Raw genomic sequence first — 15,766 nt, 5'->3', positions numbered from 1 at the left:
GCCCTCTAGTTACCAAACAAGCTTTGTCTCATCTCCACCTGGTTACACTTTTCTTACACTTTGAAAAAGCATGCCCTTCTGAAAAGTTATCTGATTGGCACAACAACTGGGCGCTCTTTTAGAAATGTGATTTATGGAAGAAGTGGAGCAAATGGATGTCCAACTTTATGATGACATAACAGAAGGTGGGGGGATGCTGCAATGGCTGTAATTTCAGGTAGGGTTCTTAAGTCTATTTGTTCAGCAAAATGTTCAAACGTATACTTCAGTTGCAGTGGCTTCAAACTGCACCCTAATCCTGAAGCAGTGATGAGATTTCAGGCTGAATGACCATGACTTAATCTTCTTTCATTCTGTCATTTCACCAGCAGCTGTGGCTGGCATTTTCAGAGGCAGAGTAAGACCTACATCAATATACTATACTATAACCCTGCCTTCCCAGTCAATCTCCCCCACCACCAATGGAAAATAAAACATTTCACTTGGGACAGTAGAAAGCAATGAACAACAAATGGCAAAGGTCTAAGGGCTTTCTTGAGGAAAATCATGGCAACCATGTCATTCTGAAAATATAACATTACATTCACATTATCCAGATGTGACTTTTTCCCATGGGGAGGGGGGGGAGAGATGGTGACCTATTACAATATCTATGTCAAAAGCTCAGGAAGCACCAGCCTTTTTTAATCAATACTTTTGTTTACCTCTCCATGATGACTGCCCAATATTATCCAAAAATTTCATGCAAATTGGTTAAAATAGTCAACAAATTTAATAGAAAAAATTTGAAGATGAATAAAATCAAATACCTTCTTTTCTGTCATTTTTTCCCATGAGAAAATCTTCAGTATAAGGGGTCATATCCAAACGTAAAGGAAATGAGAAGTGTGTATTGACCTTTTCCTTCATCATAGTAACCATGTTAAAAGTATATCTCATTGTATTAAAGCTTAAGATTCGAGGTAGTTTCTTAAAACATGCCCTAGAACCAGAAGAAAATGTTCCTTTTTTAATGCTTTACCCTACTTTCAAAGCATCATATATTTAGAGTATAAGTACACAGTATTTAGGAACATGATGTATTTAATGTTTAGCAAATTAAAACAGAATAAACTAAAAGCTTTCTTCCTCCCATTTTACCTTTTTTCGGCCCGTACTTTCTTCCCGCAGTGTGAACAAGTATACATGTTATCACCTTCTAGGGTATCTTTAATAGTAACTTCATCAAGAGATTCCTATATATAAGGAAAGTTCATTTAAAGTAAAGGAATTTACAATAATAATAATTCATTATTAAAATTTATTTCTCAAATAGATGTTAACAAAAGTTGCTATTAAATTATTAATTTAAGGAGCCAACCATGAAGTTTCTGGGGACAAAATATATCATAAAGCTACTGATGCAAACATATACAACTAAGTCTGCCATTGCTATGCACATTTTCCCCCCTAAAAAGCAAAATCTGAAACTTGAGAGTAGTTGAAAGTAGAGAGGAAAAATTACTGCTTGAAATTTTAGGGTGGTTTTGGCCTTCATTATTGACAATACTGGCCTAAATGAAATAATGGTCTGATTAAGAAGGAAAAAAAATATTTTTGTGTTCCCAGGTGCTGGAAAGAGCATATCCAGAGATTTTGGAGGCACTGCCATTCAAAACAAGCAGTACCATTAAAGAGCATAACAATTTAATTTGATATGGTGCTATTTGGGAGATCTCAAATAGCCAAAAGATCTGCAATGTTAGACTAGAATAAATAACAGAGTTGGAAGGACCTTGGAGGTCTACTAGTCCAACCCTCTGCTTAGGCAGGAAACCCTACAACACTTCAGACAAATGGTTATCGAATCTCTTCTTAAAAACTTCCTGTGTTAGAGCATTTACAATTTCTGGAGGCAAGTTGTTCCACTGATTAATTGTTCCAACTGTCAGGAAATTTCTCCTTAATTCTAAGTTGCTTCTCTCCTTGATTATTTTCACCCATTGCTTCTTGTTCTACCTTCAGGTGCTTTGGAGAATAGGTTGACTCCCTCTTCTTTGTAGCACCCTCTGAGATATCAGAACACTGCTATCATGTCACCCCTGGTCCTTCTTTTCTTCAAACTAGACATACCCAGTTCCAGCAACTGTTCTTTGTATGCTTTAGCCTCCAGTCCCCTAATCATCCTGCTCTTCTCTGTACTCTTTTTAGAGTCTAAACATCTTTTTTATACCTTGGCAACCAAAACTTGATATAGTATGTTATTGCTATGGTTTTACTTACATAAATATTCTTCATATCTGCTACTTGACATCTTACTGTATAAAATTCTTCAGCAGTTTGGCTAACATGTTCACAGTCCTAAATAGTAATAGTCATAACAGATCAAACCAACAGTATCAATAGGAGTTTGTAAATATAAAGCCAATGCTTGCACGCCCCCGCCTCCCAAAAGAAACCTAGTTGAAGGGAACAATGGACAGTAAAAGTATGAACTTACCAGAGAAACAACATTGTTTGTGATAATACCTCCAAACAAGCTTTTCACAGTATTCTTCTGTGGATGAATGAATTAATTTTAGTCAAAATAGGGGGAATTGTTTCAAGCACATTAAAAAAAAATTTCTTTAGACTTACCAATTCTGGAGACATTTCCTCAATTTTTGTTATAAGATCTGTAAAAAATTCTGTCATGTCCTTTTGTTCACCAGTATTTAGTGGCTGTTTATCCATGGTGTAGGTTTTGCAGAATGGCCTTGGATTATATGCCTTGCATTCACTTTCCTTTGTTTAGAAGCCAGGAAAACAAGCAATTAATTGTTAAGGACACACAGCAGGTAGTGTATGTGTTTGTTAAAAGTTGTTAGTATGGCTAAGTCTGCTTATGAACTGCTTTTGATCTGGATCCTTTTGTTTGCTATAGGAATAAAATGAAGTAGGAAGTCAAGTCTGTAGTCTGTTTGGTAAGGTAATTAGGATACTAACATAGTTCTGCTCATAATAATCATAGCACAAGAAATGCTCTTGGCTTATAGTTTGGGCATGTGGAAGATCAATCAGCTACAGATAAAATGGGGTATTCTAATAGCTTAGCAATTTCTACTGATAGTAGAATCAATGTGAGAAATGGAAATCCATGCACCTAGTATACTTGTTTGCTTAAGAGAATCTTTATAGGACAATATCTAATCTAGTATAGCCAACCCATTAAAAACTGTGAAACCTTTTTTATTTTTTTGGCAAGTCTATTTCTTCTCTTTCCTTGCCCTATTTTTTTCATCCACTTTCCCTTTTCTTCCTCATTGCCTTGTACAGAAAGTCCTCCCTCCCTATTTTGCTTGGCAGTAAGATCTTGTTCGCAGCCTTTCCTTCTCCTAGCTTAACAAAGGCCTCTCAAAGAAGAGTTATCAGAATCCTCCTTTAATCTCCTTCCCAGTGCCAAGATCCTGGCCCATCTTCTCTGATCAGTCTTTACCTCCAAACTTCTCAGATACTGGGACAGTCTCAGAGGCAGAGCCTGCTACAGAGCATCAGAGTGAGCACAGGTCCTTGGGCAATGGTGCTGAACAGTGCAAGAGGCCATGGAGTGCCAACTATTTAGCCTACCAACAAAGCCCAACTATGGCTTGAGATCCACTGTGCCTGGCTGAACTGAAATGAGCTGCTAGGCCACCAGCATGGGTTCTCTTCCTAGAATGTTTCAATGACTGCAAGTCAATGCAGCACTCAACACCTGGGTCCTGATGAACAATATTTCAGCTCCTGCAAAATACTCTTGTGGGTTCCAAGTGAGAACCTCTTTTAAGAGCATAATTCTCTCTCTTTGAGTCTGCATTCTGCATATACCACACACAATTTGCACAAATGGCTTTTTCTCAATGCTTATGCTGCAATACCAATCGTTGCCTCCATATGGGAAAAAAGGGAATCTTCCAGTACTAGGAAAAGAGACAATTCTATAAATATCCTGCATGCATAAAGATGTAGGGAAAATCAAAAGCAATTGATGTGGGCCATTCAAATTCTGCAACTTCAGTCCAATAAGGTCTAACTTTAATTTTCTTTTCTTTCTTTTTCTGCCTTGCAAGAGACAATTTATGCAAAGAAAACAAAAATCAACAAAACAGTTGAAATATGAGCATCTGTGAACATTCAATATGGAAGCAAAGATGAAAACTGGATGAAGGTTTCCATTCCTGCCCATTTTTTTTCAAGGATTTGTCAAACAGTGAACATAAGGGAGAGCTCACTGATGCTTGGATTACAGAAAGTCAATAAAAAGGTTTAAATACTAAGACCATTAAGATATTTTATCTGGTATAAGTTATCATAAGGACATATCTTTCAAAAGATTTTTAAAACTTACCATTAAATGTGTGAACATTTTCTGAAGTTCTAAAAGAGTAGTCTTGTGTTTCATGTCCTCAGAATACTTTTTTAAAAAATAATACATGAAGGAAAAGATTGAAATGGAAAAACAACACATAAAATTGGTTTTGTGAAGTTAGTAAACAGTAATTTAAAAAAAACCTTTTATTGCAAATGTTAAAAAAAATACAGCATTTTACAAGAAACCTACTTAAAACCATTCAAGAAATTGTATTCATTTATTTAACTAAATGTATACGGCTGTCCAATTTACTCTCAGTGATTCTGTGCAGTTTACAAAGATAAACCTAAATAAAATAAGCAATACCACCCCCCCACCCCATCCTGTGGTGACAATAATCAGACAAGCCACTTGATGGGCTTTGTATCACTTCGAGTCCCCAGGCCAATTGATAGAACCATCTCTTCAGGGCCTTGTTTAAAGTTTAAACAACAACAACAACAAAAAAGCTTTCAAAATTTTTAAGGTTTAAAACTTTTATTACAAAACACAATTAGGAGATTTAGCATTTATTTTAAAGTTGGAAATTAAGAGTACCAATGAAATCAAAAATTGGAATTAAAACATGTGAATTTTTCTTTTGTTCAAAGAACCCTAACTAAATAACACTGGAATGGGCACCATTCTGATAGTACTATGTTCAAATGATCTAATTTTAAAATGGGGACATATGCAAACATGAACAATTATCTTACTATACATTAAGTTTTGTATATTTATCTAACTTATTTTTTTCAGGTAGACCCAGATAGCTTTGCCAGAATATCTTTTATCAGGATGGCTATTTTTCAGGAAAGCTTTGCTTAAAACTGTAATTGATTCAATAAACTGACTTTTACTGACTTCATAGTGATATTAATTGAAATATTAAAATCCGTATCAAGTTAAAAGTAGAAGGCCATACCTTTGCAGTAAAAATGGCTTGTCTGGCTTCTGGAATCATATATAATTGTTGAATGGTTGATGCCAAGTAACAAGTCGCTCCAAGGTTGGTTAATCCCACAAACCTGCATTCAGCTCTAACATCATCATGTGGCCAATAATCCCATTTATAAGGTGCATGAGAAGCTGAAATTGTGACATTAAGGTAATTTTATTTCTGAGTATATATGTTAAAATCATTAATTATTTCATCTTCTGAGTGAATAAAACCAGCAACCAGTCTATTCTCCCTTCTCAGGCCCCACATTTTGTCATGTTCTCATGAAAATGTCTTCCCTCTTCTGTATGAGTAAACCACTCATATGCTACCTCTGGAACCCAGGTTCTATCTCAAAAGCAATAATGGAGTGTGTCTAAAAAAAGAGAACTAAAGTTTGCTTGTTTTTTTAAAAGAGGAAAAATAAAATAAAAATTTGAAAAAAAGATCTGACAAGGAACTGGATCTTGCTCAAGGACTAGATTCTATCTTCTGCAGTCTACTTGGTAGGGATTTTGATTGAGGAAGCCCCATTCAGGTATCCTTCTCACTGCTATAGAAAACCTGAATATTACCAGAGCTATTTCTAAAAGTAACTTTTGTAAATCTGAAAATTGAAAACATATCTTTTGAAATGTATATGTTACCATAAGAATGATTCTCAAAACCCAAATTTTGGTTCAGAACCAAATTATTATCACTAGTATTACCACCATCATAATTATTATTACCACTATGATCATCATCACAATCACCACTACCAACTGACCATTGTACCTGCTGAAAAAGACACTAATTTATACCTGAAACAAAAAGTGCAACAGTAGCAATTTAAAGGTTTGGCATTTTCTTTTCTGCATCACTGCCAATTAAACACTTTGAAATCATATTTTTATTTTGTACTTTATGGTATATTTTTCTCTTTAGGCTCCTATTGCTCAAAAGCTTTATTATACTAATCAAAATAAATTGTAGACATCTATTTCATTTTGAGCTTATGTTGGGGTTCATTTTGTACTGATATTCCTGAGTTCTTTTAAGTTTTGGTTCATGAAATCTTTTAGACATTTCCCTATATAAAATTTTGATTTTACTGGAAGGGATGTAACTATATTACCAAAATATATTATATATACTATATTATTATATAACTGTATTACCAAAATATCTTCAAGATGGGCTTAGTAATACAAATCTCCTTCACATATGTTGCACCCAGCAATTGTGGATACAGCTGGGATGCAGACATACTGATATAGTTCATTTCATTTTTGTTCTTTGCTTTCTATATCAGCCTTTCGGGTTGGCGGACTGTCATGGGGGGAGAGGGGATGGTTTTGTGCGAGGGGAAGGCGCGCGTGCAGGTACACACAGCTTCATTTGTGTGAATGAGTGGGGCAAGCACCAGTGCCCACTATTAACATGAGTGGGGCTGTGCGCTTGCCAGCCCACCGCTCATGAAGCTCGGTTGCAAATGGTAGTGGGCCATGGCCCACAGATTGGGGATGCCTGTTCTACATGACTATTTCTTACACATCCTTTATTTGACACAACTGGTTCACTTAACAGTAATGGTATTGAGCTTTCTTTCCCAACAGGGCTGGTTTATATTTTTCTACAATACTATTCAGAGGTAGGAGAGAGCATTCTCAATTTCTGTTCGAGTGGGAAAAACTTTTTTTTTCTTTTCTGTCTAGTAGACTGAAAAGCTTAACTTCTCAGACACATAAAATTCAGAGTATAATTTCTGTGTCCCAATAATTAGCAAGGAACCATTTATTCATTTTGAGAGAAAATAAAAATCTTATCTTTGATCTGGATATAAACTATTTTTCTCTCTTTACTTGGCACTAGGAAATGATAAAAGGATGGTGCCCCAAGAAGAAACTTGGTGAAATTAAAGTAGCATTCATATCAGCTGCATTTCACTCAGGATCCATAGTAACTCCTATCTGCTTTAGCACATTCTAATATATATCAGCTTCATATCAAAATAAAGCAACTTGAATGGAGAAAAACATCTTTTGTCAATTCAAAACTGAGTTCAACGTGATTCTGATATGTATTAAAGTGCATCAAAATGTTTACGATGAATTAGAATTGCAAATAAACATGAAACATAAGAGCCATCAAAATAAACATCAATATTTTCTAATATTATATTCAGAGAGCATAATATTAGGGAAGACTTCTCATGGTGGGGCAATAGATGGCAACAACTTAGCCATCTAAATATTCCTGGCTGTTGAAGTGCTTACAAATACAATTTTTAATTAGGAATATTCAAGGATGGGTAAGTTTTTTGTTTTTGATTGATTAAATGTATATGTTGCTCATCTCCTGATAGGTCCTGATAGGGCCACTCTTTTTACAAGGATACAACAATATCTTAATATATTTCTAAACCTAATCAACATCCTAACAAATTTTGTAACCTAAAGGAAAAATAACAAAGAAATTGAAATTATCTTCTTACTCACAGAATATTGAGAAATTTGAAAAAATATTCTTACACTGCATATGTTGTGCCATAACCCAGTTATGGAGGAGCCTGTAGTTTTCTACAGAACCTTTTACCATTTCTACCAATAAATCATAAGCAGCAGCCCTTGAAGAATGTGACTTGCATTTTGGCTGTTGTCGATCTTTTAGACTTGGCAATAAGAACAGAAGGTTAAAAATATCTCTCAAGAATTCCTATAAAATAAAGGAAATATAAAAGCTTGACATCAACATTTACTTGGAATATTCTACGTATAATTTAATATTGGAATCTGAAGAGTCACTGTGGGCACTTATTCTGTCCCCCCAAGACAGTAGTTTGTAATCAACTTTTCTCATCCCACAAAGACTGAAAAACTATGTGATACTAATTGTCACAAAGTCCTTTTCCTGTTCAGCACCAATTGGTGCTTGCCTGAAAAATGCTAAAACATCACCTGGTAACAAAATAAGCCAAATCTAAATTGGCTAAAAGGTGGCTAACACTCCAGTCAAAAAGTTTTCCCCAAAATCTTCACCTGAGATAAGAGCCAAAGGTAGGATTAACTAAGCTATTACTTCATACAGGGTAAACAATTCAAGTCTGCCTCTAAAGGAAAAGAGGGGGGGAAAGAAGTTTGTGAAAACTCATAGAAACTGCTATTTGTTATTTAAATTTGTATCCATATTAGATAGTGAATTGATACTGAAACAAATATACACTACAAAACTATTAAAATCTAATTAAACTATTCAATTAGTGCTACAATAATTATGTATTAACTAAAAACACTTGCCTAAATAGAAAGGCCTTAATTCATTTTATAAAAATGGAAAGAAAGAAGGCTAATCACAGCAACTTTATTTTCTATTAATTCAATTAAAGTGCTGAAATGTACAATAAAAAAAACTGAAGTAAGGGGAAATTTGGGCATGGTCATAGCAAGGAGCCCTAAGCTTCTGGATCTGCAAACAAATGACATAATATCTTCATATGTCTTTCATTTCCAAAGTCTTTGCCTCCCTAAATCTTGATCATATACAGCCTCTGAATAATTCATTAAATCAAATTATTGCATATGTCTTACATTCATTTGCCACTATGAATTATATACACTGACAATACAAGGATCTTGAGAAATTAATGCTGCCCTGAGTGGAATCAGTGTCATAATCACTGATTAATTAGGATTTTCAAAATTAACTATATGTACCTGAGGCTCAAACTATGCTTATCATGGAAACTGCTGCCTTTGCTTCACAGTCAAGTATTTTTCTCCTAATACAAAGTTTATGTGATCTTTCAAACTGCAATTTTGAGTAGAAATATTAAAAAAGAAGTAGTAAGAAAACATTCACATATATCTTACAACAGTATTCACACTTAAGGGAAAATGTAATAAGTATTACAAGATCAAGTACTACAATCCTGGTTCAGTTCTTCAGATCTTACCTGCCCCTCTCGGGAAAATTTAAAAGGTGGTTTATGTTTGATAACACTTGTTGCTAAACGTAGGAGACCTGTAAGGCCATCATCTTCAGTATTACCATCTTGATGATCAAGAATTTCTCTGCTGTAAAAGATAAAAGAGAATTTTCTGTTATTAAAATAATATTTTGATGGAAATTATTTTAAACCAAATATTTTAAAGAAATTAACAAGATTAAAGCTTACCTTCGAATACAATCAGCCAAATGTCTTGCTAAGGCATCTAAATCAAGTAAAGTTGTCTAAGTTAAAAGAAACAAAATGAAATTGTAAGTGCAGAGCAATTATTAAAAGATTGATTGTATTGAGAAAAGTTTTAGAATATATTTTAATAAATAATATACTGTACATAAATACAATCTGGCTGGGGTTGCCTAATGCAGACTTCCAACCTTTGATTTTATGATCAAATGTTCTACCTATACTTGAATTATATGCCTTTAGAGGGGGTCCTCAACATGACCATAATTGGGACCAGTATCTTGATTGTTCAGCGAAGCAGTTGTTAAGCAAAACAACCATGTGATTGCTTTGCTCAATGACTGCAATCCTGACACTCCTGATTGCAACTGTTATGTGATTCTTTTCATCATTAAGTTGATAGAATCCCAGGTAGAATATGGGGTGTCTGAGGTGGATAGGAGAGACCCTAGGAGGAACTGTTCAGGAGCTGAAAATCATCCCTGATGAAATCAAAGCAAGAGCCAGCTTTCAGCATGAGACAGTCGCACACAGCCTGTGCTGGGCCTCCCACAGCCTCTCCCATACCTATGAGGTAACCTGTGTTTCTTACATTACATTACCACTGCTTCTCTACTCTGGTGCCTGTCAAAATGCAAAAATTCCAGCATGCTGGAACAAGTTTGCAAAGATTCTCTCAGACAGTGCTTGGCTTCCTGACAGTTAAATCCATTACGCAGAGAGGAAGCAGATCTCTTGGAATCTGCTTCATAATTTTAACCCTCAGGATCCCAAGCGAAAGCCAATCTCCTCTAGGAATCTGCTTGGTGCTGCCTTGCTCCTCTAGAAATCTGCACACAAATGGGAAGAAAGAGTTTATACACGTGGGTATGTGTAAAAGGGAGAGGATGGGTGAGTTTGAGAGTGGGCAAAAAAGAGCAGAAAAAAGTGGGGGAAGAGGGAGGGAAACCAGTTGGGAGTGCGAGAGAAAAAGAAAGGGGAGAAAAAGGAAGGGTCACTTTTATTCCTCCTACTCAATTTACCGGATAAAATAGCCAACCTCAAATTTTTCTATTTAGCACTTTTTCCAGTTTGAAAATAAATGAATCGGGCAGATAACTACAAATTATATTTTCTTTTATTATTACGAAGTTTCATAATGGATTCACTTTTTTTTAAAAAAAAGTAGTCAATCATTTTATCTATAAACTCTCTCCCTCCTCTTACTTAACAAGGACAAACCACAGATTTCACATCCATTTTTCCTCACCCTGCTTGCCAGGCCAAAACCCAGCAAAAACAATTATATACAGTAGGTATTTGCTGATGGTTTGACTGTACATACAAATTATTCTAGTTGTGAAATTTTTAAAAAATGCTAAGGATGTTACAAGGCATTTGAGTTTGTATAGAACGAATACATACCCCAAAAGCCAGCAAAGCAAATTAACCAATACTGCACAAGCAGTCTACACTTACACACTGCCAAAGGCATCAAGTGCTGTTGTGTATACAAACACAAGGACACCAAATATACATATCTTTATATTACCTGCCTACAAAATAAAATGCCACACAACACACACGCAATATATGAACTTTGCCTGGAACAATCATAAAATTCAAAACAAAGCCATAACCATTTTTTATTCTAAAAAAGGGAGAAAAACAAAGTTTTTTTTCTTCTCAAAGCAAACTCAGCATGTTCAAAATTACTGTTTTTGAAGTTGGAATATTTTGATATTGAAATGTTTTAAATATTCATAAAAAGCACTCTCTTAGATTTGGTGGTTTGCCAAGTGGTAAATGGTTAATACAATAGCATTATAGAATAGGGAAATGTATTATCTGTTGTAAATCTGCTTTGACAACCATCTTTACAAAGTTACAGAAGTGCAGTTTTGCTGGGCTTGTGTAAATTTAGCAAGGTGAGATCAGATAGTCTCTTATATAGACTTAGAAATGGGAAAATAAACCTTTAACATGAAATCAGTTATGCTTACCTGACTAGCATCTTTTACATGTATATTATCTATTAGTTTGCATAGCAACCAGAAATATTCTTTACAGCCAGGCTGTAAAATGGGTTCTTCTTCATAATCCTCAATCTGGGGAGTGGGGGAGGAAGAAGGAAGAAAAAAGAGGGTTAGGTTTTTTTTTTTGTCCCCAACTTTGTTCAAAAATCTTGCTAAGTAATAAAAAAATCCTAAAACATTATAAGGAACAGAATAAGATGAAGATGATGATTTATTATGCAACATAATTTCATATAAATGAAATAGGTAACCTTTTTTGTTTTACCTTAATAGGTTTCAGTGCCTGCGCATCAGGAAGAAATTTAAGCAGTGTTGAGGCAGCTAGCAGCAGGAAAGACCTATTTATGGAATCTCCTCCATCCAACCCCGACAGCGATAATTTATAGAGACCATTACAAGATTCATGGCGAACTGCAGTCTGAAATTGAAATAAAGAATTACAATTAAATCAAAACAATTCAAATCAAAACAATTCTTATTTTCTTTATTTTTAGATTTATAAACTTTTCAATATGCCTATCTGCTATCAATATTGTGAACTAAGCATTTGTATCAATAATTTTCATTCATTATAAACAAGATGCTAGAACATTTTGGAATCTAAAACCCCACCAAAGAATTAATAGTGGGAAATTACAAATTATATTGTAAATATTGAAGGAGACAGTTATTTTGTATAATAGATTGCAAGGACTTTGGATGAAATCTTATGCGTGCTACCTAGAAGATAACAATAGGGGTTGATGGATCCAGGAGGAATTGGTTTTGAATAAATAGGAATATGACTGAACCATTCATTTAAAAAAAAAACTTGAGTTAGGGAAACTAAATACAATATTTAAAATACTAATAAATCCATACTAGAGTAATAAGACTTTTTCTTCATTCCTAAAATGTCTCAACAGATATATTTAACCTACTTTTAGCTTATTTCTTATACTAAACTAGAAATTGTTTTCTAAGCTTACCTCTGGAATTAGAAGAGTAAGTTTCTTCAGCCAATCATGTAAATTATCACTATCTGCTAGGCTGGACTTTACTAAAGAGCAACAGTGAGCCCAACTCACTAACAACCACATTGAATAGTGAGTAACTAAAAGAAGAATCAAAAACATTAATTATACATTACATATATGCCATTTTGTATTTTTTTCAAATTAAAATAAATTATGTTAGAATGAGAAATTGTGTTGGCTGAAAAATAGTTACTACTTCTTGACCTTTGACCACAATTAAACCCAGAATTTTGGTCATATGTTGTTTTTAAACAAGATATTCATATGACTGTCTCAACTCAATGACAGCAATTCCAGTTCTCTCCGTTGTAGTTAATTAAGGGACTGTACCAGGATACCTCAGAGATTGGGAGGTAGGAGGCCCAGGACTCACTGATACATAAAAATCTGACACAGGTCAGCTGGATAGGCCTACCATTGTCTAGGCCTTCTTTCTGTTTTCCCCATGCCTGGAACACTTGAGATGACCAGATCCATTGTACACACAAATCAGATTGTCTTTGCTAGCTTTTTAGTTACACCTTGCTGTTAGCAGCTGCAGTGAAAGGAAAAAGTAAATAGACCTAGACATAGTGGGGCAGGGAAAAGACCCATGTGTCGGTGGGCCTATCTTGACTGAGGCCTGGCTGAGGCATTCTGGCCATGGCTGGACAGGAGGAAGGCCCAGGTCTCTCAGGAGTAGCAATGCAGGGAAGAGAGCTGCATGCCAATAATCCTAGCAATCTGAGGCCTTCCAGGCCTTCCAGGCATGGAGAAGACTTGGGCCTCTTGTGAGTGCTACACTGGTGGGCCTAGCTGGCCAAAGTTTCCCAGATTGCAATGGGAAGAAGTTGCATTGTTCCTGCAGTTGTAAGGGAAGGAATGCTGCCAACTGAATTTTGATGAAGAGTCGGTGAGAGCGCTGCAACGGTGGGGACTCTGAGCAGGGATCATTTCCTTTAAGATGCTTTGTAGTTTATTCCCAACTATCGCAATAATCTTTCCCCAAAAAGGAAGGCTGGAGACTGGGTGATAATTATTCAATACTCTGGATATAGAAAAGGCCAATCAACATGCCCTCCTCTTATTTTCTTATTTCAAAGTTGCCAGTAATATCTCCTTTCACAACGAAGTGTTTAACAGTCTTCCTGGTACAGAAAATTACCTCCCACCTAACTACCTGAAAGAACCAAGAGAGGCAAGGATTCAGCTACAGGAGGAAGAGAACAGATATCACCTTATTCACTTCATTTGAAGTCATGGATCAAAAGAAATCCCAGTAACTAAACAAGACTATGCCCCGAGTCATTATTCTGTACTCTGTCCAAACGATTACAAAATTTGAATTAATCTGGGGAATTTTGATAGTGGAATATGTGAACTGATGACAGCAACGTTGAGGCCTTTCTAAGAAGCAACTGACTATTCAATGTCAACTTGCTAATGCAATAAAAGAAGTATTTCACCCCTCTTATCATCATGGAATAAGTTTGAAAGTAGATTTGAACTCCACTGGCACTGTAGGCATTGCTTCTGTTATTTCATCTTCTGAAGGTAAAAGGAGTCACCTGAGATTGGCCAAAAGAGGGAGACTACCTTAGAGGTAATTTCATCAAGGGACTGAATAATTTTACAATTCCAATAGTGAACCAGGCTCTCAATGGATTAATTCACCATCTGTCAGGAAATTCTCCAAGTGCCTGTCAGAAGCTATTTGGGGTGGGAAAAGCAGTTGTACTTTCACAGGCCAGAATCTGCATTAGGGAAAAATAATGTGACACTCCACCAGTGGTTTGGGACAAATTCTCACAGTCTGCTGCCACTGATGATGCTTGCTGGAACTAATTGTCACCAGAGTCAAACTTCTGATTGCCACTTAATTATTATACTAATCTTTGACCTAAATTATTGCTTACATGTCTATCCTAAATATTCCTTCATTGGTTGTTGTTGTTGTTTTTGAAGTATGGATGCTTTTCAGTTGCTAAACATGAAAACAACTGTGAGAAAATCAATTGTTGGTATGTTTTTTTCTTTTCCAGTTGGCCAAATCTCAAGAACTTGGTTCTACATGGGATATCAATTGATCAATATCAATAACATATCAATAACAAGAAAAATATGAAGTTGTATTGCTATTATTTACTAGTTATGTGTATATTATATAAAAGGTGAATAAATAAAGATATTTTCCTCATTAAATTAAAACTTGACTAAAATGCATCTAAGGTAAAACTAAGCTAAATGGTATTGCCCTTATTTTGCTGTCTGCAATTATATTAGGAATTTGAAACTAAGCCCCTCAAATATATGTACACTTAATCAGCATAATAAGATGATGTGAAAAAAAGTGTTTTTAATTACTTCCGTTTTATAATGCCAGGGTTCACAAAATTAGGGAAGGTGACCACCTAGCCTGAATGACTTTTCCCCTCTAAGGATATTTAAGGTACATAGTTGAAATGTCAAGGTCATATGAACTATCGGGTAAACAATTATTACCATGACAGGTACAAGAGAAGAAGGAATTGCTTTGCTACATAATAAAAACTATGTATTAATTAGCAACATATAAAAATACTATACAAGCTATCATGCTTCTCAAACAAAGGAACAGAAGTTGGAAGAAATCCCTGTTATAGACAAAGCCAAAATGGAAAGTCACTTGTATAAACATAAATTAAGTGGCAATAATCCTCATCCTTGATGTTTTTAATGATAAAGGTCTTATTGATAAATTAATATTAAGTTTAGAAAATAACAGAACTGTCTTCAAAATGCTGAGACAGAAATACATAAAACAATCCTAAAAGATCTTCCATAACTTCTAAAATTACATCTTAAAAATGCTGTAATTAATTGGGTTGTTGATTTTTGCTAACAAAAATGAGGAATTGAATATTGTAGGAACAGGAAGTTAACATCTGTTAATTTTTCAATTATAATATAAATCCATCTACAATTAAAATAATGGTCAGAGGAGTTTCTCCAATGAAATTTCCAGTAAATAAGCTTTAAAGCTAAAGCCAATTTGAAGCATATTAATATGCCATGAGACATAATTAGCTATTAGCTATCTTCAATATGGGCCTTTTTAGATGTTTTGGACTACAACTTAATAATGCAGTTTTGTCTACCAGCTGAGGATGAGGAATATCTAACATACGGGTCCTTGGTGCTCTGAACTTGGTTGTTTTCTTCTAGTCATTTCATTACCCAGCCAGACAACATGATCATTGCTAAAAGGGAATTATACTCATATACAGAGACCAAACACCATTCCCTTCTAGCACTGAT

General features: G+C 35.0%; 1 protein-coding gene across 2 annotated transcripts in view; it reads right to left on the bottom strand.

Moving 5' to 3' along the window:
• The window catches only part of USP34 (ubiquitin specific peptidase 34), a 138,972-nt gene that overhangs the window by 35,818 nt on the left and 87,388 nt on the right, over positions 1 to 15,766 (bottom strand). For both annotated transcript variants that reach the window (XM_087930291.1, XM_087930297.1), the window contains exons 37-49: positions 12,443 to 12,567; positions 11,740 to 11,892; positions 11,442 to 11,546; positions 9,445 to 9,500; positions 9,223 to 9,343; positions 7,802 to 7,985; positions 5,274 to 5,437; positions 4,346 to 4,411; positions 2,617 to 2,763; positions 2,480 to 2,536; positions 2,263 to 2,340; positions 1,141 to 1,235; positions 810 to 982 (exon numbers count right to left, since the gene is read on the bottom strand). In XM_087930291.1, the coding sequence (XP_087786417.1) occupies positions 810 to 982; positions 1,141 to 1,235; positions 2,263 to 2,340; positions 2,480 to 2,536; positions 2,617 to 2,763; positions 4,346 to 4,411; positions 5,274 to 5,437; positions 7,802 to 7,985; positions 9,223 to 9,343; positions 9,445 to 9,500; positions 11,442 to 11,546; positions 11,740 to 11,892; positions 12,443 to 12,567 (1,524 nt within the window). The remainder of the gene's footprint in view (positions 1 to 809; positions 983 to 1,140; positions 1,236 to 2,262; positions 2,341 to 2,479; positions 2,537 to 2,616; positions 2,764 to 4,345; positions 4,412 to 5,273; positions 5,438 to 7,801; positions 7,986 to 9,222; positions 9,344 to 9,444; positions 9,501 to 11,441; positions 11,547 to 11,739; positions 11,893 to 12,442; positions 12,568 to 15,766) is intronic.

The sequence above is a fragment of the Pseudonaja textilis genome, chromosome 1 (assembly GCF_049901715.1).
Source record: "Pseudonaja textilis isolate UNSWEBS1 chromosome 1, rPseTex1.2, whole genome shotgun sequence".
Lineage (NCBI taxonomy): Eukaryota > Metazoa > Chordata > Lepidosauria > Squamata > Elapidae > Pseudonaja > Pseudonaja textilis.
Note: the sequence above shows the minus strand (reverse complement) of the source record. Positions and strands in the feature narration are given on the sequence as shown.